The sequence below is a fragment of the Sturnus vulgaris genome, chromosome 11 (genome assembly GCF_052056855.1).
Source record: "Sturnus vulgaris isolate bStuVul1 chromosome 11, bStuVul1.hap1, whole genome shotgun sequence".
In the NCBI taxonomy this organism is placed as follows: Eukaryota; Metazoa; Chordata; class Aves; order Passeriformes; family Sturnidae; genus Sturnus; species Sturnus vulgaris.
The window spans coordinates 15,800,600-15,824,501 of record NC_142253.1 but is presented as its reverse complement, the minus strand read 5'-3'; the positions used below and the strand labels follow the sequence as shown (position 1 = coordinate 15,824,501).

Genomic DNA, 23,902 nt, shown 5'->3' with positions numbered 1-23,902 from the left:
AAGTGCTGCATCTGATTTGAGCAGCAGGGAGGCAGCACCATTATTCAGGAGGATTTTAAGCAGTTGGGTTTTCTTCCTCGCAGTGGTGCTCTCTGGCCTGTTAGAAGTCCCTTTGTTGCCGTGGCACCCCTGGCCGTGGTGGCAGAGATGGCACCGTGCATTGGCAGAGGGCTGTGCCAGCATTTAGCAACACGGCCATGCCAGGCACGTCCAGGAGGATGCCAAAGGCTGGGCAGGGCAGCTCTGAGCTCCCCAGGGAGCTCTCACACTGCACAGCTCCTGGAGAGAAGGAAAACGGCGAGTGAGACCCCAGCTGGTGCTAGTGCTGGTGCTGCAGGGAGCACAGGGCTGTCGAGGGGTCCTCTTGGCTGAGCCTGGGGTCAGGAGGAGGTGGGGATGCTGCTGCCAGGGTCTGCCAGGGCAGGAGGGCCTTGTGCTGTGTCAGCAGTTTGGCTGGACCATAGGATTGGTTAGGCTGGAGAAGAGCTCTAAGACCAGAGTACAAACTCTAACCTGACCACACCACCATGTTCACCACTAAACCACGTCCCCAAGTGCCCCATCTACCACATGTTAAATCCCTCCAGACATGGTAACTCAACCACTTCCCTGGGCAGCCTGTTGCAGTGCTTAACAATCCTTTTAATGCAGAAGTTTTTCCTAATATCCAATCTAAACCTGCTCTGACACAACTTGAGGCCCTTTCTTTTTGTCCTATTGCTCGCTCCTTGGGCAAGAAGACCAACAGCCACCTGTCTAGAACTTTCAGGTAGTTGTAGAGAGTGAGAAGATCCCCCCTGAGCTTCCTTTTTATCAGGCTGAGCCCCCCCAGCTCCCTCAGCCACTCCTCATAGGACCTGTGCACCAGACACCTCCCCAGATCCATTGCCATTCTCTAAACGTGATCCAGCTCCTCAATGTCTTTTTTGTCATCAGGGGCCCAAAATTGAACCCAGGATTCGAGGTGTGGCATCACCAGTGCCCAGTACAGGGGGACAGTCACTGTCCTGGTCCTGGTGACCACACTGTTACTGATCCAAGCCCGTTGCCATTGGTCTTCTTGCCCACCTGGGCTCACGTTCAGCTGCTGTTGACCAGCACCCTCAGGTCCTTTTCCACTGGGCAGCTTCCCAGCCACTGCCTGAGCTGGCTGCAGAGGTACCCAAGGCAGCTTGCACAGGCTGAGCATCCTGGAGGTAGGATCCCCATGCTGGCTGCTTGAGCTGGATGAATGACCTTACAAAAGGGACATGGAGACCTGTGGCTTGCTCCTGTCTTGGAGAACGAAAGGTTCTTGTTGCAGGTGGCAGTGGGGTGCAGCCAAGTAACCTGGGATGGGGCCAGGCAGCCTCCCTGCAGCAGCATGTTAAGGGCAGCTTAGTCAGGGCATCAGTGATTCATGTAGGTGAGATGATTGCTGAGAACTTGGTTTTGTCACCCCAGATTGGTGGGGATGGAGAGGAAGGTGGAGGCACCTGGTGTGGGAGACTGCGGCACAGGCTGGGGAGGCTGAAGAAGCAGGAGCAGGCTGAGGACAAGGACACGGCAGATTTGCTTCCTATCAAAAAATGCTATTTTGGTACCATCTCCCCAAGGTGGGGAGGGTTGGCAGAGATGTGCAAAAGCATGCAAAGACTCTCAGAAACGTCTTGAATGGCCTTGATCAGTCGGGTGGAGACAAACTGCTACCACACAGCCTCTGGGGACCACGGGGGCTGGCGAGCCCGCTGGGAAGGACACACGATGTTCCTGTGCCCATGGGTCAGCCAGCATGGGCAGAGCCCTCCGAGGAGGTGGCCGAAGTGGCACAAGGTCACAGTGTCTGGCACAAGGCCAGCAGGTGGCTGGCAGTGACCTGGCCCCTCACCCATCACATTTCAGGTGCTGGGTGTCACATGAAAGCTCTGCAAACAGGAGTGACCACAGTGTCCCTGGGCTCCTCACTACCGCGGCGTGTTCCCCAAAAGGTTACCTCCAACCAGAGGCGCATTGTGGGTAATGAGATGCAAATTGATAGCAAGACAATAAGACTGTCTTGTGAGCCCTTCGACAGGGGCCAGTGTTTAAAAGTCAGCCTGATTGCCTCGCTGGCAATTTGCATAGCATTAACCAGAGAGATTTTCTTTTTAAACTTGAACTTTTTTTTTTCCTAGAGGTCACCTCAAAGTAATTACAGCTCTGGCAGTCTCTTCATGAAAGAGAACTCTGTGGTTGTGGCTGGAGTGTGAGGAGGAGACTTACCCAGAGCAAGGAGTGGGGACACCTTTTCATGGGAACTGGGGTGGGTTTTAGTGTATGCACTGAGATAATTCAGTAAGAGTCCCACTGGGTGCTAAGCATTGTGTCTGCTATGGGAGACACCAGGGCTTGAGTCCCAGCACATGAGAGGGATCAGTCCCCTCTGTTGTTATCTCCAGTGCAGGTACAACCTCCTTCTGGGCCTCACCTGCTTTGCTGGGCTGGAAGGGGATAGGGTAACCCCACTGCCCACTTAGGATGCTGTGGTGAAGCATGTTGGGAGAGCCAAGCCCTGGGGTGTTGGGACCTTCTCCAGAGTTTAGTTCAAGTGGGGATTTCAAGCTTTTTTCTTTAAAGTCATGGTAAAAGTGACTGGAGATCTCAGCCAAGGAGTTCTACAGGAGAGTGGCATCACACTGCTGGGAGCACTGTGGCTATTCTGCTCTGACCTGGGCCATTTACTTTGACAGTTGAATTCTTTGGATTTAAAGTAGGCAGGTGTCCCTTAGTCTTGCAATTGGACAAGATGATTACCTCAGGTCACTTCCACCTGAACTGTTCTGTTCTGTCCTACTCTACTTTGCTGCACTCTGGTTTTTAGCAGGTTGATTGCTTAGTGCAGATCTTTGTAACTCACTTGGTTTGACCAAGGTGAGGAGCAGTGCCAGCACCCTTGAGGGGCAGCCTGGAGGGAGATGGGGCTGCCCTCTCCTCCCCAGCAAAGTGTCTGCCCAGCCTGCAAGCAGGCCTGAGCTCTGCAGAGGTTCAGCTGAGCTGCTGCAAATACAGAGCCAGGCAGTGCTCTGACAGAGCACCTCTCATTACCAAGGCCGCCTTCAAGTCACAAAGCACATGCTCCATGCTCAGCCATGCCGTGTGGGTATGGGATGGTCGCTCCAGATGGTGTCTGTTGGGTGGATGGGCTGTGCTGCAGGCTGTGCTGCAGGCTGTGCTGCAGGCTGTGCTGCAGCGCGAGCGGTCCCGGCAAGGCAGCACATCCCTGCCGTGGGAGGCAGCGAGTCAGGGTGGTGATGGGTTTGAAGAACCAGCTGGACAATTTTATCACCATTAATATCATTTGTAGTTATGCAGGCCATGGCTATGATACAAATAATTAAATCTCATGCTTCACAGCATCAACTGATGGCGTGCTGCAGTCAGGAGTGAATCTCCTACGCAGAGTGCACGCGAGTGATTAACTCTGTTAGAGGGGTTGGTTTAGATCTCCTTCCTCTGACTTGTTCCTCAGTTTCCTCCCTTCTGGCTGCAGCTGTGGGGCTCAGCACTAGGACATCCCTTTCTCCTCCTTCACAAAAGCCCTGCTGTTGTAGGATGCTGGAGATGCTCAGAGGAGATGCCATTCCTGCTCCTGCTGCCTGCTCTGCAGGTAAATCTGCCTGCTCCTGCCCGGGGCCTTCAGGCCATGTGCTCATTTTCCTCCCACCTTCTGGCAGTGCTCAGATCCTGAATCCTTGGGATCTTTCTCTCTGGGCTGCCACAAAGCACCAATCGTCTCCTGCCAACCCGGTGTGTGGCCATGACCTCATCTCACAAAGTTCTTCAGCCTCCTCCTCTTCCTTGTCATCACCTGGAGAGGGTCCATTCTCCAGGCTGAAGCCAGCTGGATACACACACATCATTTCCTTTCTCTGTGGCATCCTTTTACCCTGTCTTTTAGCAGATTATTGGAGATGTTTGGCCTGAGAGCAGAGATTGCAACACTCCTCTGGGTTTGTCAAAAGCTCTGGCACCCTTGATGTCTTCTCCATTCCCTGAGCAGCCCCTTTCTGGGACAATATCCCAGCCTGGAAGGATGAAGATCAGCAGTGTGATGGCACTAGGTTATTGACTAACACTGATCACTGTGGCAATGTTTCTTCTTAGCTGGGAACAGCAGAGCTCTTCCTATGACTCTGTGCCTTGTCAAGGGAATCAGGGTGGGAAAACTGAGCAGAGAATATTTTTATATTTTTCCTTCTAAGTTTTTTCCTCTTTCCATCTTTTTTTTTTTTTTTCTATTCCTAAAGATTGAGTATAATCAGAGCTAATCAGAAAATTATGAGCTGTCTGCTGATTAGATTCCTAATGTTAATATAGTCAAGAAGCCTCTCTTAGTGTTGTATTTTAAGGGAAGTGTAAAAATAACATCTTAGAAGGAGCAAACCAGAGCTGCTGGAGCAGCAGGAAACCCAGCACTGGCAAAGGAGAGCAGGGTTTCACCACTGGCAAGAATTCAGGCCAGCAGAGAGGGAAGGGACAGGGCCTATCTGAACTGTATCCAGGTGTGAGGGGGCTGCAGAGCCTGGGAGGAAGAGCATAAAACCAGCTCTTCCCACAGGTTAGTCCTTGAGCACACCCAAACCTGGGAATTCTGCTGCTGTGCTCTGGAAGAAGGCATGCAGCTTGCTTACTCATTTCCCTTCCCAACAAAGAGAATTTTCACAGATAATTTAGTTCATGCATCTCCCAGCATCATGGCTCTCCTCACCTCTGCTGCAGGCAAGGGGCAGCCTCAGGTGATGGGGAAAGGGAGTCTGGCATGTGCCCAACACCTCTGTGTGGGGCTTGCAAAGACTTGCTGATGTGGTAGAACACCCCTGAAAGGCAGGGGTGAGATACTCTCTGGGCTGCTGGTGAGCACAGAGAGGATGCTCCTGATCCTGATGGGAGTTGAGGGAAATCCTTGTCTCATGTGCTTGGCTGAGCTGTTGCAAAGATCTCCTGAGCCTTCCAGAAGCAGATTTAGAGGGGAAGACACTGCATGGTGGTGGCCCAGGACAGAGGTTTTGCCCTTTTTCCATATTTAAGCACTGAGGAGCAATCCATGGGGCTGATGCCTCAGTGGAGCTGCCAGCCCTTTCCACCACTTTTCTCCTCAGTCCCTGCCAGCAGCAGCTCAGCACTAACTCTGGGGCTGAAGGCAGGTATTTTGTTCTGGCATAGCAATGTTCCTGTTAATAAGCTCCTCGCCATTCACAGGGTGTTTTACTTTGATTCATCCCCACGGCAGTGCTGTATAATGGACTATATACTGTAATTGTCCCCCATTGTCACCACTTAATAACTTAGTATGATGTTATCGCAGCCATTCGCAGGTTTTTTTGCAAACTTTGATGAATAATATTTTGTTCTTAGTGAATAAAAAAAATTGAGGGAATGGTGAAAAGAGGCAGAAGTTGGACAGAAGTCTGCTCTAATTGCAGAGTGGGCTTAATAATAGAAATGTCCATAGCGTCCAGGCTGCTTTTGTTTCTGAGTCTCTGGGAACATCCACTAGGCCAGCCAGGATGGAGCTGCTATTAAATACCATTTATTTTTTTAAACATCTTGATCAGCAGGAATTGGCTCTGTGCTTGGGGAATTTATTTTGCTTTGCTTGCCCTCGACAAGTCTGAGCTCAGACACAGCAGATGGGATCCATGTTCCTTTCCACAGGAACATGGGATAAGGGATGTGATTATCCATGGGTGATGCTCATGGGGTGGGTGCAGGAGCCATGAAATGATGGACAAGAGACTGCAGATGTTGGTATTCTGCTGTGCATGGCTTGGGCATGGCAACAGCCTTAACATCTGTCGAGATATTTGGGGAGAATTTTGGGCTCAAGGTTGAGCAGCTGCAGGTAGAAGAGCTGTGCTTGAGGCTGGACAAGCACTTGGGCTCACTGGCTGCCTCTCCAAGGAAGATGTGCAACATCCCACCAAATATTTGTGACTCCCAAGCATTTGTCAGCATTTCTGAATGCTTATGGTACCTGATTCTATGTCTAGCAGGGAAAGGAAAAGTCCAGAAGAGGTCAAACCCTGAATGTGATGAAAAGGAAGGTGGGGAAAGGAGATGCCTGGGCTGGAGTGCTCGGGGTGGGAGGCAGGGGAGGGCTCCTTGGCAGGTAGGAACCTAAATGAGTTTTTCCCTGTAACACATGTCCTGACCTTTTTTTAAAAATGAAATCTATTTTATTAATTTTTTCTTTTTTATCATATCCGTCCATGAAACATTAAAGATATGACTGTGGAAAAGGTCAAGAAACATGTAGTTGTTGAAAACTTGTTCCACTTGATGGCTTTTCCCTTAGGGAAGCTCCTCCACACTTTCTCCTCCCCCACCTCGGTCTTTAAAACAGAAAGTGTCAAGTTGCCTTGAATTTTGGGTTTAACAGAACCAGCAAAACATGTTCCTGGAGCAGGACAGAGGGAAGGGCACTGCAGGTTCCCTTGGGGAGCTGCTGTGTCAACCCAGCGTTGTCAAAGGGAAAACCTGAGCTGGGAAGGATTTCTCCCCACAAACACGGACCCCAAAGGAGGGCTATAGGGTCTCCATGTGCCTCAGGGAAGGGAGAGGCTTCTCAGGGGGCTGGTCTGCAGTGAGGACATATCTCAGGAATAAAGACAAAGCCTAAGAAATGTGTGTAGTGACAAGCTGTCCTGATTTCAGGACATGAGCTTTGAGTCCTTCTCTTTGGCTTGGGTCTCTCTTTATTCCCCATGGGAATGGAAGGCAGTCACACTTGCTGCAGGAGGGGAAGAGAAGCTGAGCTCTCCTTACAGGGGCTTTATTAGCACCATCACTATCTGAGCATCAATCACATCCTCCAGGCAGGAGCCAGATTTGCAGTAGGCAATGAGAGTTGCTTTCCTTGCACAAGCAAAGAGAAGGAACAAAATGAAGAAATTAAGGCAATAATGGAGTCACAAGAGTACCTGTATTGAAGTTCTTTGGGCCAGTTATGTTACTTGTAACATAACATCAGAAGTCTGTGTAAACCAGAAAATAGGGAGATAGGGGGTGAAGTAGAATGGATACATCTGCCAGGGACTGGGCTTGGTCTTGAATACATCAGACTCCCTTGCATCCATGGTGGTGGTTCTCTTCTGTTTGATTCCTTCTTTCCTTGTAACTGAGGAAGCTGGGCCATAAATGGGGCTTGCTGGGCTGTAAAAATGCAGAGTTGAACAACAGTGAAATTTAGGCTCCAGACAAGAGAGAATAGGTGAATGGAGAACAAAAACAAAGCAGCAACCATCCTGCTCCATCAGCATAGCCTGGATTTGTCCAGTGGTTGGTCCTTAAGCATCAATGTAGAGATGGGGACTGAAGGGAAATACTGTATGAGGATTTGGGGCTTTGATGAAGAAGGCACAGGAGTGGGAAGGCACACTGGGACATCTTGACAAAGAGCACTGAGGCCTGAAGAGCTGGAGCTTTGAGCTTTGCCAAGAGCAGGAGACTGAAGGGCCAGGAGAGGGGGAGTGAGCATCTTGATCTCAAAAAACAGAGTCCCAGGGGGATGAGAATGGCTCCTGGCTCTGGAGGCTGCCCCTTGCCCCATGGAAATTCCAGGGGAAGGTGGGTGAGTGTTGAGGTCACTGTGAGCTGTCACATTGGGAACAGCCATCTGGTGGCCTTCTGAACTTGCTCCCTCCCACCTCCCTGAAACTTCCCCACCTCACCTGGAGCCACTGGGGCTTCTTTGCTGTTTTTCTGAAAGCTTGAGCAAAGCTAGTTCCAGCTATTGTCCTTGGTTTTAGAGCAAAATACCACTAAAACGTCATTTCTGTGACTTTCTGCACTGCTTTTTTTTTGGTGTTTAAAACTGCCAATGTCAATTACTCTGCTTGTGTTCCTATCACAGTGACAGTGGAGGCCTGAGTACCTGCTCAGTGTGTCTGACCCCTCTCAGGCTGCAGGAGGGTGGCTGATGGCACTAGAAGACATCAGAAAGATGTCACACGTGTCCCTGGAGGGTTTCAAGCTGAGAAGTTTTGTGGATTTCTCTCGGAGTTGTGGTATTTTGAGGCACTCTTGTGGGAATTTGTGCACACTGAAAATCTACCTTAGCATAAAAACCTGATAGCAGAGGAGCTCTGGCTGCACTGGGATGTGCCACATGGAAATCCCCACGTGGCAGCAGATAATAAACGAGGTGCTTTTTAAAGCTTGCACATCACAGCGCAGCAAGAGGTGATGCCTTAAAATAAATTGATTGTAAGTGGTTTCCAGTACAAACTTTCAACAGCCTCCACTTGAATGAAAGGCAGAGAGCTAAAGGGGAGGATTTTAAAGGCACAAAAGGCTTCATGCCCCTGGAGCAGGGAGTCAGGGGCCTGCCAGGATGCAGGCTGCATTTTGGGTTTTCAGGGATGCCCTCCTGCATCTCACAGGAGCTTCTGTGTTGTTGGCGCCATACAGGGAACCACAGGGAAGGGAGAGCCACTCCTTGAACTTCTTCTCATCTTCACATGGAACTTATTTGTCCAAAATACTCAAGGATAATGATAAGGAAGGATTTATTTTTTTTCTTTGAAGACTCTGGCCACTAAGACCTGGCCAGGCAAATTCCTCCTCCTCCTGCCCAAGTGACAAGCTGTATCATTTCCTCTTTTTTTCCTTTATTTTTAAAAAACCCTGTTCCTCCAAGCTCCAAATAAAATTGATTTTTAAGTGCAACTATCTTTTATAATTGCTGCTGAAATGCCTTGTGGTTTTTGTAATGGATTTTGAACTGTGACAAGTCCTTCTTGATGATCGTAGCAGGAGGTCTATAGGATATTAGGGAGCACGGTTTGTTTGAATGTTCGGAGTATATTTGGGAGGAGATGGGGCTGGAGCAGTGGGCTGAGATTGTGACTAACACACTGACCCTTCCAACACTCCAGAAGCTGAGCCTGTCCTGGGACTTCATGCCAGAAGGGACCATCTCCCAAAATCCTTTGTGGGAACCATGTCCCTTCAGTCACCCATCCCATGGGAGCCACAGCACACTGGCATGGGGGAAAAGGAGATGGAAGGAGCCCAGGGCAGCGCTGTCTCCTCCTACACAGCTTGGTGAATTGCTGCTGTCACATTTCCCAGCTCTGACCTTCCAGCTAATACATCTTGACCTGAATTATTTCTGGTCATCTGAAACTTTGTTGTGCAGCAAGCAGCTGCTTGTCACCCAGCAGGAGAGTCCTCAAGCCCTTGCAGTCATGGCAGAGCTCTGGCAGATGCTCTGTACTGTGCCAGGATGCTGTGTTAGTGCCCAGTAGCTCACCTGCCCTGTCTCTGTTGCTGTCTCCCAGCCCACAGCAGGACCCTGGCAAAGCAGGCAATGACAAGACCTGTGGGTAGCAGCACCTACCAGGCTTTTACCCTGGTAGCCAACCACCAAGGGGCTTGGATTGGAATGGATAGCCCTGACACTGCTGGGACACATCTGTCCCACCCACACCCAAGAAACAGCTCTGGGGCCACGTTTCTCAGGTGGTTTGTATCCATCACCCCTCTAGGATGCTGCTGACATGCCCCAGCTCTTCAGCACCTCCTGGGAGGCAGCCACCAATATTCCAGCTTCATCCCAAGACAGACATTTTTCCTTGACAGCCAGAATTTTAGACTTTACTGGTCTGACTACTGTGGAAATGGTAGGAACTTCCTTTAAGAACAGACTGGGCTTTCTCTGCCTTGCTCATCTTGTGAACTGTTTCTCCAAAAGAGATCAAGATGTGTGAAATGAGCACCATTTAGAGTTGCTGGGCACAGACAGCTTGGAGAACTGTGCTGCCACAGGGCACCTGAATACTCCTGCTTGGCTCTCCTCTGGCTGAAGGTTAGGATCTCAGAGCAGAAGTCCCTGCTTTCCTCCCCATCAACTATAGAAGATGCAAAAGGCTACTGCAAATAGCATGGCAAAGGAGATGGAGGAAAAGGATTTTTCTCATATCCTGAGCAGAGCAGGCACGTGTGCCTGGTTTGGCTTCCCAAGGGACCACCTGCATCCCAAAGCCGGACAGCAGCACATTCCAGCAGGACTTGAGCATGATGATATTTAGCAGTACTTTAAACTTAGTGTTTAAAGTCATCTCTAATGCAAGAGCAAAGTTTGCTGCCATATGTCCAGGGAGAAAGGCAGGAGGATGCTGGATGAGGCAATGCTAGTGTGGCCAAATGCTCCTTCTGCTAACTCCACTCAGAGGAAAGTGAGAGAGGCCAAGCCTGCCTGCACCTGTTCCTGGCCTCATCTCTCCATCCTGCCTCCCACAGCTCTGTCTCTGCTGATGGAGGAGGGGACAGATCCTGCACCCTGGTGTGAGCCTCCCTCCCCGAGGAGGGATAGGGCAGGAGCCAAGGAGGGTCTGAGCAGCTGAGCTGAGGTTTTGCTATTGCTGGTCCCCAGGGGCAAGTGTCCCCTTGGGTTTACAGGGCACAGTGCCCCTGCCCTCTTCTTCCCCTCCTAGGGGACAGGGAGCAGGGGCAGAGCTGCTCTCTGCTTGTGATTTTGGAAAGAAAGTGTCCACCCTCATGGAGCACAGGAACTTCAGGAGGAGGGTAACAGAGAGAGGCTTTTCTGCAAGGGGAGAAGTGCAGAAGAGAGCACCAGGCAGGGCTCGAGCTGCTGGATGCCTGGCTCTCTGCACTGTCCTTTTGCCCTTGGTGCTTTGCTCTTTGTGGGAAGTTAAGCCCTTCTGGACACCTGAGCAATATTTTGGGGTAGGAGAAACACCCTGAGCAACAATGCTTTCCCTTTCCTCCTTATCTCTGCAAAGATATTGGTACCATGGATGCTGGGATTCTTGGGATGTTTCACTCCTCCCCTCTCTGTGCCTGTTGGGATGGTGCCAGTGTTTCCCATTGGTAAAAAATTGTGTCTCTGGAGAAGGAGAAATGAGAAATGCTGACAGCAGAACAAGAGCCACATGCTGCTGGCCTGCAGAGCCATGAGTTACTGAGGTGCTCAGTAAAATGATGGAAGTTGTGGCTCTGGGGCTCATCCCAGGCCCCCAGTGCCAGATGCAGACTGTGCTACTGCCCGGATGGGGTCTGCAGCAGCTCTGGCTCTGGTTTAGCTCCAGGTTTGCACTTGTGACCTCACTGCTGGCAGGGCTGGCTCTGCAGAGGTGTCCCTGCTCCCTGCCCTGCCACACCCCAGCAGCGAGCATCAGGTGGTACAGAACCAAGGTCTGGGAGCCCTTGGAGGATTTCCCACGTGCTCTTTGCTAGTCCCTGGGTCTTTATTTGCCCTCACATGAGCAGAAGAATGTTAGCAGCCGGTGCTGGCTCCAGCCCCATCATCCCTCATGCACAGGCTGGATCCAGGCACAAGGGAGGAGAGACAGGCTCTATCCATCCCTCTCTTTCCACACAGCCAAGGGAGTTATTGACAAACAAGTTAGTGCTTTGAAAGAAAAATGCCACAGCATATTTGAAGCTGCCTCCATGATCAATACTGAGCCGTGGCTGAGGCTGCTGCCGACTGGATTTCAGATGACGGCTGTGGGGGTAATAAGAGCCCTGGGATCAACTGTCTCGGAGATTATTACAGGATGAGATGCTTCACTGCTTTACAGTGTTTACTCAAGATTTATATTCCCTATGTGTACATAAGGGGGTTGTTGTCTTTTGTCACTGGTTGATCATTTTTTGACGGTGATGTGCACTCTGTTGGTAGGGTTTGCTTAGGAGTGAATTCCGTGAACGGGCAGACAACGTGCTGGGGATGAGATGGAGAGCTGGGGTGGAGGCACTCTGGAGCTGGTGGCTGGGGATGGGACCATGAGAAAGTGCCCTGTGCCTTGTTGCATGCAGGCAGAAAGGATGGAGACATGTGAAGCATGTGGAATGGGCTTCTGCCTTTCCAGATGCTGTGCAGCAGCAGGTGAGGCTTCAGGATGCCCTGTCTATGGAAGACGGGCTTGTACCAGAGGAGATAGCTTGTGCCATCCTCATTCCTTCATTATGGAGGAGGAAGAGCTGCAAAACCAGCTCCTGGGGGTGTTCCTGCCTGGGGCTTGGGTTCCTCGGCTTTGTCACGTGTGTTTGATTTCACCTTCTTGCCTTAACCTTTCACTGGCATTTTCCTGCCTTGGGAGGAGGGCTGGAAGGTGTGATGCTGTGTGGCACTCCCCAGCCTGGTAGTGCAGGGCTGTTTGAATCTCCAGCAATGTGCTGAGCTGCGGGAGGTAAAGGCACTTCAGAGCCTTGGGCAAGGTGCTGTGATGAGGGTGGTAAGAGTCTGGCTGAGGGAGTTAAATGAAGGCTTAGCAGGAGCCTCTCCCTTGGAGCAAACATCCCTGGGCACACACAGCTGCTGTGTGATGGGCATGGCTGGGGCTTCCACACTGGTTGTGGGGAGAAGCCAGGGACAACATCCCAGACTGCCTAAGGAGCATCCCCCAGCATCCACACAGGCTTTGGGCACCTGTGTGGAGGCTTGGGCACAGGGGTGCCATAGCTGCTGTTACACAGAGCTGCTCAGTCTCCTTCTGCAGAGTGTTTGCTGTAATCCTGTTTTATAAATCCAGCCTTGGTCTTTGGCCTCACTGGGCTCTGCTCTGCTGCTTCCCAAGTTAAACCCACTGATCTGACTGAGGCAGGAGCAGCCAGGGCATGCTTATTGCCATGGTGGGGCTGGGAGAAGAGATTTAGTAAATATTGGACCAGTTTCCTTTGGAAAGAGTCTGTGTAACAATATCAGAGCAATGCAGGTAGCCCCAAGTGTGATGGGGGAGAAGGGGTGACAGGGAGGAGGTGAGTATCACCCTTGGGTGTCTACTCCATCAGAGACAATCCTCCTGCATGCTGGCCTCTCACGCAGTGGGGATGCCAACAGCAGGGATGGTCCCCTCCACTAGAGAGGAGGTTGTGGTCCTTGCCTGTGCCAGGTCTGGTGCTCCAGGCTTTCCCTGCACTCCCAGCAGCTTCAGGGCATCAGACCAGCTGACCCCAAAAGGTGCTGCTAGGGGCGAGCACACATGGGTGAGCCATGCTCAGGGTGGGGTGAGGGAGCTTGTGGGGGATCAGGCTGAGCAGCAACGTCCTGGAGCAAAGGCAGGGAAAAGCAGCAGCCATGTGTCCGGAGTTGCCATCCTCTGGGCAGACAGATGGTCACCCACCTTGTTGCCCCTTTCCTTTCCTGTCCATCTTTTGGGAGGGAGGGAGTGTGCCCAGCCGTGCCACCTTTGCTGCCACCTGCCCATCCCGAGTCCATGGCTTCCCCAAGGCTCCTTAATCCCAAGTGAGCTGGTGTGCTGAGCAAGGAGCTCCTGATGGATCTGCCCTGGTGAGCAGCGAGGCAGGGAGGAGCTCCATGCAGAATACAAATGAGTCTGGGCCACGATAAGCACATGCAGCACCTTCCTCCTCACACACCCTACTGTCGGGATCTCCAGACACCAATCCCTTGCAAATCTCCTGCTGGCCTTTCATGACCTTCAGAGTCGTTTCAATTCAGTGTTTTCAGCCTCTAAATCTCCTGTCCTTAGCCCTGGATGACTTCTGAGGAAAGAACCATGCTCCTTAAAGTGCCAGGGCAGTCTCTGCACCACAGCCTGCTGGAAATCCGCAGGTATTTCACACCCATGCTTTACTTTTGGTAATTCCACTATTTTTTATTGCTGTTTGAACCCCAGAGCTGACCACCCCAGGTCTGAAATTTGGAGAGGTTTTGGTGACTGCCCTGTACCCTGCCAGGCTCTCCAGTGCACTGCTTGCCTCCTGGGCATCTCACAGTCCCTGCACGCAGCATACCTTGAGCTGGTCTGATTGATCTGTAACACTTGAAAAATAATGATTTAATCATTATAAAGGATTCGAAATAATCCTTGAGCTGTATCGATCACAATAACATTATTCATGATGAACTCATTTGGCATTAATGGGCACGTCCTGCAGTGTGTGGCTTCAGGCAGACCCATCACCTTCCCTGGGGAGCCATCAGTGGGGTTTGTGGGAGCAGCAACAAACCCTGTCCTAGCAAACAGCTCCAGGTCCTGCTGTCCCAGATAGCCCCCTTGGGATCCCATTGTTATTGGCACAGTTTTGGAGGGTCCTGAATCCAGCAATCACCCATCCTGTTCATGACAGTAGCCCATCTGGGCAGGGGCTGGATGGGCTCCCTCTAGCACCAGTCACCATGTGACAGGATGGGACTGCTCCCATGGGAGCCCCACATGGCTTCACTCTGGGTCTGTCCCCTGCAGAGGATCCCCTGTTGCAGAGGAAGGATGGCTGGCTGCCCACTTGGCCCATCTCTCCTCCCAGTCACCATCCTGCTCATGGGACTGTCTTTAGTGAGGAAAATGCTCCAGGAGCAACAGCTGGAGGGCTCTGGGGGCACTTCTCCTGGGTGAATATCCAGTGATGACCAGGAGCCTGCACAGCCCCCTCTGTGGCTGTGCCATCCTGCTGTGGGCTCCCCCATTCCTGCAACGTGCTATTTATCAAACAAGAACATCTGGATTTCTTTTTTTTTTTTTTTTTTTAACCAAAATTGTGTCTGGTTTGACTTTGACAAATTGACATTTTCCAGAGGAAAAATATCTTCTGTCGAGGTGTTGTTCCTGGGTGTAGCCGTCCCTTACTGCACCATTTGCAACCCTCCAGGCACTTTGCACAAGGCGATGAATAGTTAAAGATGTCCATAAATCTTACCCCAGCCCATAATAAACAAACACACTCTTATCAAGTATAGAAAAATGCATATTTCATCACCACTGCCTTAAACGCGACTCAGAATAAATGCCTGTCTTTAATCAGCCATCTCAATATATAAACAGAGCACAAAAGCTTGGGGGGGATGAGGTACAGAATTGGGCCAAGGATTTTCTAAGCAGTAGTCTATGTGGCTGTGCAGGTGAGATCACGAAAAACTGCCCTAAAAATTCATATCACTTGGCTTTCCTGTCCAGCCACGTGTTGTTTCTCATTCTCTTCTGCCTGTCACTGGAGCCATATGGATTTTGGTTTAATGTTCAGCTGATAGCTGATCTTTCCCCTTGGATGCTGGCCACTGAAAGCAAGCACTTTGATTTGGAAATCAAGATTAAGAGAAAGAGAAAAGATTAAACAGGAAAGTTTCGACCAGTACGTGCTGAGATTATGCAGTGATGGATTCGTGTTTCCCTGCATCTGATAAGAACAAGCTGCATTTTCAGGCTGGTGAGGGCCAGATCTCTGATGTCTTTCACCTAACTTTTGAGTGCCTGTGTTTTGCTACACTCACAGAAATTCAGCATCTGTTGCCACAGCCCTGCTCAAGCCACCCTGCCAGGGCTGGGGCTGCCACTCTTCTGCATGGGCAATGGGGACACTGTGGCACCCGGGGGCTTCCTTTCCCCTGAGCATCCATTTGGAAGGGCTGAGACATTTTGCATCCCTGTGTGCTGATGGGAATGCTGGAGAAACTGGCGACAGTGGGGACAGCAGCTGTGACCTGTTGCTGTGCCCAGGGCTCCTATGTGTGTGTGCTCTTATAGCTGGCCACTGCTCAGGCCCTGGGGAAATAATTTCCCAGGGATATTGCTGGACTTCACTGTTGCCCCTGTGGGCTCTCACCAGCCTGCCACATGCCTGATGAGCAAAGGAGTGCTTTTTCATCCTGGGATTTGTGGTTCATGGCATGGAAGTCATGTGTGTACTAGCACTGGGAATCCTGTGTTCGTTATGTGAATCTCTGCAATGCTGCCCAGGCAGTGATTTGGGGTTGTTATTTAGCCTGAGATGTCACTCCACTGTCACTGCTCCTTCCTCCTCCCAGCCAGTTCAGTGTCTGAAAACAGCCAGGGCTCCCCTCTCTCCTCATGCTCTGGCTGCCAGCACCACTTGTGTGGAGCAGAGCATGTCCATCCCCCTCTGGGGAAATACAGCTGCAGGGAAATGAGGAGCAGGCGAGGCAGGAGCCTGTGCTGTAAGGTACATCTTTGCTTGGCTGTCTCCCACTAACTCTCTAGGGAGCCCTCTGGGGACTGCAACACCTCGAAAGCCTCGTGGCGTGTCAGCCCCATACAGATTGGCCCCTGGAGCTGAGAGCTGGCAGTGTGTATTCCCTGGAGCCTTGGACAGCTGATGCTGGTGGGGAGCAGGCTGTGCTGAATACAGGACGACCAGACACAAACCCCGTGCCCCTGTTAGCAGTGAGTGTCCAGCACCCGGGGGTCTGGGTGGCCCTGGGCTCTGTGGGCTTGCTCAGGACACTGGGCTGCCTCCCACTGGATTTTGGTGCTCATCAGGTTATACAGCCCTGCCAGGTAGCTCCCCAGGTGGCTGCCCACAAACCTGGCTGCCTGGGGCTGGTCGAGGGATGGAGGAAAACGTGCTTGTTTTGTTCTTGGCTTTATTTTCTTAGTGATGCAGAGAGGATTCTGTAGAAAGCCTGGAGCTCTTGCCCTGTCTATCCCCTTTGATTCCACAAAAGACCAGATTACAGCTTGTTCCAAGCACTGCAGTACCCCAGGGGCTGCCCAGTCTCCAGCCCTGCCCTGCTGCACCCTCTGTGCTGGTGAGGGGTCTCATGGCTGAGCATCCCGTGGGGGTGCCCTGGTGCTGAGCATCGCCCCATCCTGCTTCTGGCAAATCCTTGTTCCTCTGGTTACCCAGTGTGGGCACGGGTATACAAAGGGGTTAAATCAGGGTGGGCAGCACAGTGCACCTCTGGGTCCTAGCAATGGAGCATTTTGAGGAGATTTTGAGGCATTTTTGAAGAGTCTGCCCTGCTCTGCACAGAGCTGGGGGCTGTCAGTACAGAGACCTGGGTTCAGCCCTTGCCCTGTGCCCTGCTCCGGTGGGATGCCCACAGCTGCCAAGCTGCAGTGGCTCAGCCCTGGTGCGTTCCAGTGGCAGTGATTCCTCTGGAGATTCTGGCTTGCTCCAGGAAGGGCAGGAGCAAGCAAGAAACACCGGCTTCGTGCTCCTCCCAGGGTGCTGCCTCCTCCTGCCCCTTGCCAGTGCAGCAGAGAGGTGGCAGGGCGCTGCAGGTACCCCCAGACAGGGATGCTGGGTGTTGGGGCGGCACCCATGCTCCTGGGCTGCTGTGGCTAATGCCTGGCTCCTATTGCTTTCCCTAGGCTTATTTCTCCTCTCCCACTTGTCTTGCAGAGACTTGCCAACGCGGCGGAGAAATTCCAGAAGGCTCACCACTGGCAGGACAACATCCGGGTAAGGCTCCGTGCACACCCCTTCCCTCCTCTGGTATGACAGTGGCACAGGAGCCACTGTCCTATCCCTCCTTGCCCACGTCCTTGTCCCCGCCGTGAGTGGCCGCTGGCTGTGCCGTGCTCGGCACCGCCTGCCCCCGCTAATGAGAGCAAATGAAGTGATTGTGAGCTCGTTTGCAGCCTCGCCTCAGCCTGCACACACCGCGAGGAGAAGGCAGGAGGTGAAGGGCGAGCTGACAGCTCGGCTCTGAGCGGTGGGGGCTGAGGAGACTCCGGCTCTCCCCATCTCCGGCAGCCACTGGCTTCGGTGCTCGCACGAGGTGACAGCAGCGGTGGCTCGTCTGTGGCACATGCCAGCAGCTGCGGTGGGGGCTGTTCCTGGGGAAGGAGCAATCTGGGCTGGGAGAGGGAAGACGCGGGTTTAATGATTGCATTTGACTTTGTAATTCTGGCGGTGATAGCACTCAGCGGGAACCTGAAGGATTCTGTCTGGAAATGCTCTCAAATTATAACCATAATACAAAAGGAAGGAAAGATTGTTTTTCTCCCAGTGTGAATGGAGCCTGCAATAAAAAATACTCCTGAGCCACCCAGCCCCTTCCTCTTGGGGCTGCATCCTGCCCAGCCCGAGGAGCCCCCTGCATCCTCTGAGGGGACAGCCTGGGGACAGCCCCACTGCCAGGCAGTGCTGCTGTGCTTTAGGGGTATTTCACAGTCTGAGCTGCTGCTGCTCACACAGACCTTCCTGCCACAGGCGATGGGCACCGGGGCTTGCTGTGGAGAGGAAGAGATGGGAGGAGCAAAAGAGAAGGCAAGGGGTTGACGTGCTTGGCTTTCATTTGCCCTGTGGCCAGTGTGGGGTGGACACTGATGGCTGATTCTGTGTCCCACAAGTTCCCAAGGAGCAGGATGAGCTCACAGGGGTCTTCCTGTCTGCATGAGAGCACTGGTGAATTGCTGTCACCTCTTCCCAAGCGGCCAGTGGAGAGGAGGTGAAGAGGGTGATGAGACTTGGTGCAGGGACCTCCTGATGTTAATGCCGGTGCCTCACCAGGACCTTGGCTCGGGGCTCCCAAGCAAAGGTCAGAGAAGCTCTGGGCATCTTCATCCCTAATGTTGATCCAGTTTCCCCAGTCTCATGTGTCCTCTGGGATCAGGAAACATATCCCTGAGCAGCACCTGAAGCTTAACTCTGGGTACCCCAGGGACATTGTGGTTGCTCCATGCAGCCCATGCTGGGCTGGCACCCAGGCCTTGTGACCAGGGCATGTGCAGGGCAGGCAGAGGTGGCACAAGGTCACTGCATTTTGTAGCAGTGCTTGGGGCTTCTGCTCAGCCTCTGGAATGCAGGGATGGGTCCTGCTGCAGGGGCTCTTTGCAGCCCCAAAGAGCTCCTTCTCCAGCCAGGCCTGGCTGCCTTTCACTGCCACGGAAATAACAGCAGGACACAAAACATGCTGGGAAAGGCTATAGCGCTGGGGAGCTCTTGGCTCATTTTGCCATTCACGGCACAAACCTTTCAGAAATCTACTTTCATAGAAAAAAAATATTTTTAATAGCACTGTTTGCAACCACTTAATCAAGGTAATTAGGAGCAAGTCACCCAGAAACAATGTGCAGCGATGCGTCACCGCAGAGCTTGGTGCAGCTTTATCAGGACAGCCCAGGCCTGGCTGGGACACTTGATGGACTGGTCCAGCTCTGTGCACAGCCCCCAGGGTGCTGGGCATCAGCCTCAGTCCTGCCTGCAACAGCCCCAGCTCCTGAGCAGAGCAGAGGGATGAAAGGGCTTTGTCCGACTCATTGCCGGGGTTGAGCCTCGTCTTTCTGCCGTTCGTCCATGAAACGGGCGGGCACGGTCAGACCCGTGTGCCAGCACCACTGACCCTGGCTCTGCAGCTGCCCCCAGCTCGTTGCTGGTGCTGGCACGGGCAGCAGGCAGCAGCCCCTCCTTTGCTCCCTTCCCACCCAGCAGCTCGTTCCTCCTGGCTGCAGCTCTCCCCTCTCCTCCCAGCGTGTCGCGTCCTCACCCCGAGCCGGAGTCGATGACAGATTGTGGCGAGCGCGGTTATTTTTGTGTTTCCATCCAAAGGCGCTGGCAGATGCTGAGTGTTTGCGCTGCATTAGTGCTAATGGCAGCCCCATTAAACCTCACTGCAGATGGGTTGCTATGGAAGTCGAGGGGAAAATGAAGCAGGAGCAAGAGCCTGAGCGGCTGGGAGCTGCTGCCAGCAATCACTCACGATCCATCTCTACGGGGAAAGTTCCTTTTTTCTTGCTGTTTTCTGGTGTTTCCAGCTACATGCCGGCCATGCTGGCCCTTCTGGAGCTGAGTTCAGCCTCCCACCTCAGAAGGCTTTGCAGACTGCTTCCCTGTTCCCTAAACAATCCCTTCATCCTGTCCTGCTTCATCCCTGCTCCTTGTACTCATCCACCCTCAGGCCCCTCCTGTCTACCAGCTGTGCCAAGCTGGGGCTGTGTCCCCACACCAATTCTGGACATCAGACCATTTCCCTTGGTCAAAAGTAGCCTTGGCCTCAAGTCACCCATACTCTGAGCACTCGCATGAGTTCCCTTGAGCTTGTTTTACTCCAGGGCTAGATGGCAGCTCAGAGTGGCACGGTGGGCAGGGATGTGGGCAGACTGTGGGGAAAGATCATGCCCCTCCCTGCCTACACAGTGAGGGTCTCTCAGAGATGCACATTCATCCACTGGAGAAGGCTAGTGGAGCTCTGGAAAGATAAGAGCTGGGTTCTGTTGCCATAGTGGGCTCCCACCAAGGGACACAGCAACCAGCTGGCACTGGCATGGTAGGAAACCACAGAAAATTCCCCGTTTGCAGTGGCCTGGCTGACCAGTTTTCCCAGTGAGAATCTTCTGGCCTAAAGGCTTTCATTCGGAGGTCCAGTGGGATAGTCTGGCTCCACTCCATGCAGAGCCATGAGGGTTTGTCCTTCAGGGCACATCAGGGCTGTCCTCCTGCTCTGGATGTCCCCAGTCCTGTTCCCCAGCTGTGGCAGTGGTTCTGAGTTCACCCTGTGCTGACCATCCCCAGCGGCAAATGGAGGTGCCAGGACTCCAGCCCACTCTGCAATGCAGTTTTCAGGTTTCCGTCCTCTGTTTGCTGCCCTACTTGGGCAAGGGATCTGCAGAAGTACCTAAAAAATGCTGAAAGGTCATGTTGCTTTTTTGCTGCTGTCCTTTGTATCCATCCTCACTGACAAGCTGCCATGTGGCCTGTCAGACATCCCAGTCAGTTCCATGTTCTCCCAGCTCTTTTCCATTTCTGTGCTCTGCTTTCCTCCCAAGTTTTCCTTGGGTTCTATTCCAGATCTTCAGCCCAGCAGCATCAGCAGGGTCTCAGGTGTCCCCCACTGGCAAAGTGTGTGGGAGTGGGGGCCATGCTCACCTGGGGATGCTGTCAGAGGTGCAGATCTGCACTGCCAGCTACAGAATGCATCCCAGGGCAACATCACTATCATCACTATCATCATCATCATCATCATCATTGCAGCCTGTCAGTCTGCTGGGGCTGCTAGAGCTATTTGTGCCTTTAAGGGACACTCCAGCTCTGCAGAGATCCATCCCCCCGTTTATGTGCGCTTGGCAGGATTATATAAATTGCCTTTAAAAGTTGACTTCTTTATAAGCCATTTTCTGCTTCATAAAATGTTTATTACTGTTGTTTCTCTCCCAGTCTTCTTCCTCACTGCATTTTCCATCACTATACTGGGAAACTCCCCTCTTCCTCTGTCTGCTGCCCCTCTGCCTCCCACCACTCCCTACCTTTTAATGTTGAAAAGGGCTCTTTGAAGGCTCAGAGCCCAGCAGGCCCTTTTTCCTTGGAAAAGAAAAATAGCCAATAGCTGTGGATGTAGGATCTGTTGGGGACAGGGCTTAACCACTGGGTGGTTTTGGGGTGTGGTGACATTTGTGGAGGTGGCAGGGGGATCACAAGTGCTGGACAGCCCACGCCACTGCCTCCATCTGTAACCCCTGCCTGCAAGCACATGAGGAATAAAAAAGCCCAGATAATTTCAAGCTCCATTAGAAACGAAACTCCAGGGAAAAGGGGATCGTTGTTTGCCAAATGGGGATGGACAGGAGCAATAATAGAGACTGTGCTCCTGACTGCCCAGGAAAGGTGCAGGATAAAGCAGGGGGACATGGCAGCATGGCTGGGTACCCAGCCACAGCCATACAGCCCTGGGTGCCACATCCCTCCAGGTGCAGGATGCTGCCCCATCCTGCAGCTCCACCCAGCACTGCTGGGTGTGTGTATTCCGTGGGGGAGCAGTGGCTGTGCCATGCCGTGCCATGCGTGGGCTCCAGCAGCTGTTCCCGTGGGCTGGGCATGGCCATGCAGGCAGGGCTTTGTGTTCAAAGCAGCATCAGAAGGGCGAACGCCAGCTCCTTATCCTCCTTTCATTTTTCTCCTCCTTTAATTACAGATCCTACTTATCGGCTGAGAACAGAAAGATTGTCACCGTAACCTTGCACTTGCCCTTGTAGAAGGTTTACCTAAAAAGTTAGAAAATAAAATCAAATACTCTAATTTGCAGTCATCTTGCCATTTCAAACCCAGTTTTCATTACAGCACAGAAAGTGCATTGAAGCTGTGTTTATAACCCCCTTTTAGATAACAAATCACATTTTCTTTTGGCTGGCGAGTGTGTAGAATTGATATTTTTTTTTCAGTTTAATGGGTTTGTGTGTTCAGGAATGATCTCCATCAGCTGAGAGTCTTTATTGTGTTTGATATAATGTCAGCTTTCATTACGCTCGGAGAATTACTGTGCTATAGCACCAGCCTTGCTCCTGTAGCACCGGTCTGCCCAAAAAGCAGAAAAAGAAAATCATTCACAAAACCCCCTGTGTTAGTGCTGTTCCCTCTTAAAAACCAAGGATGGGGCTTGAGGGGATTTTCCCAACCCCCTACTCTGCAAGACAGCTGGGCCACCCATGGCATCTCCATGACTATGATGGTTTGGTGTAAGGGTTGCTGGCTTTCCTCTCAGTGCTGCTTTCCCATCCTGTCCCCTCCCATCCCATCTCTGGAAGGTCACGGGGTCTCCAACAGCCTCTCTGTGTGTGCTGGCATCCCTGTGGCACCCTGGTGCAGTGGAGGGGAGCAGCAGCCACGCCTCATTCGAGACAGCCTCAGAGGAGCAGGACAGACAAGAGATGCCATGTAAAGAAGAATAGCTGGTGAGGTGTGATCAGATAAAACATCTTCTCAGGGAGATGAAAAAACTGTTGACAGGTCACTTAAATATTTCCCCAGCTCTGTCAGAGAGGCAGAGGGAGGAAATTGCTTTTTAAAAAAAAGATGCCAAGGCAGATTATGATGACTGTTTCCACCTGTCCTGGGTAATGCTTACGGCCCCTGATGGTGGATGGGATGCAGGGAATTCACAGTGCTGCAGGAGAAGTATGGTCCCCACCAGAGCCCTTCTTGGTCTGTCCAACAGCCTGTGGTGGCTGGGGCTAACCATGAGTTCAGTCCTCTTCTGGGGACTAGGAAACGATTCATCATGGTGCATATGGACAAGAACAGCTCTAGCTAGTGGAAATAAAGGTTCAGCCCCTGCCAGCCACAGCCAGGCATGGCTGTGATTGCAGGTAAGAATTTCTCCCAGGAATTCATCCAGTCCCTTTGGAGCCTGTTCCTGGCCCTCACACCAGCCCATGGCAGGTGTAGCAGGAACACTTTGTTTGCTCTGTTGTTCCCCAGCCAAGAGGCTGCTATGCCCACGGCAGGGCTCAGACACCTCAGGCTAAGCACTCACCTGGCTGAGACCTCCAGCTGCCAGCCAGGACCAATGGACCAGCACAAACTAATCCCCAGAGGCAGCCATGGGGCAGCCCCATCCCTCTCCTTGGCAGGGTGAAGCTGTGGTGAGGATGTGCTGTGTCCCTGCTCATCCTCTGCTCCTCTGGCCATAGTGCAGGTGTGAGGCTGCAGGAGCTCTGTGACATGCTGCAGGATATCTTCTGAACGAAAGGTGCAACTAGAAGCTAAAGCTATTGCTATTTCACAAAGAAGTACCTAAATACTCACTGTCCTCTCTAAGTGCTGGTGGCAGAGGAAGGGTGGGGAGCAGAGCCCCCAGTGCTCTATGGGCACACCAGCTCCTGCCTGCTCTCCCCACCCACTGAATTGCCCATGGGTCTGACCAGGCACAGCTCTGGTCACCTGGCTTGTCCCCACACTGGTAAGCTGTGGGCTGGGATGCTGGTCCTGCCACCAGCTGGAAAACAGGCAGGTGGCAGCTCAGGATCCATCTTTCCTTCCCCACCACTCTCCGAGATCTTCTGAACTGCCTGAAGGTAAACTGCTGCAGGATTTAGCTCTTCCAGAGCCAATTAAATCTTGAAAGAGATTTGCTGACCACAGGGGTCACCTGTGCTGCTCGGAGAAATGAAACCCATAGCCGAAGGCTGAGAGGGACCGAAATCAATGCTCTGCAGCAGGATCTGCCTGCAAAAAAACTGCCTCGGGGAGCTGCAGCATCTCCAGGGCATGTGATTAGCAGGGTGACACTTAAAAACGATAGTGAGCAATCCTGTGGAGTACTACAGATCCTACAGGTGCTCGGGAGAAGGATTAGACAGACTAGGTGATTTTACAGGAAAGCTCTATAGGGGAGAGTGAGCCATAGCTGTCCTGCATTGTCCCTGCCAGCTGTGTGCTCCAGCTGGATGGTTGGAGCAGGGAGCTGATGTGCCACCAACAGTCCCTTCGAGACTTTTTT

The 23,902-nt window shown here is 52.3% G+C and overlaps 1 protein-coding gene across 2 annotated transcripts in view; it reads left to right on the top strand.

The window, feature by feature from the left end:
• CACNA2D2 (calcium voltage-gated channel auxiliary subunit alpha2delta 2) overlaps positions 1 to 23,902 on the top strand; it is a 210,957-nt gene that overhangs the window by 151,388 nt on the left and 35,667 nt on the right. For both annotated transcript variants that reach the window (XM_014869689.2, XM_088171602.1), the window contains exon 4: positions 17,089 to 17,148. In XM_014869689.2, coding sequence (XP_014725175.2) covers positions 17,089 to 17,148 — 60 coding nt within the window. The remainder of the gene's footprint in view (positions 1 to 17,088; positions 17,149 to 23,902) is intronic.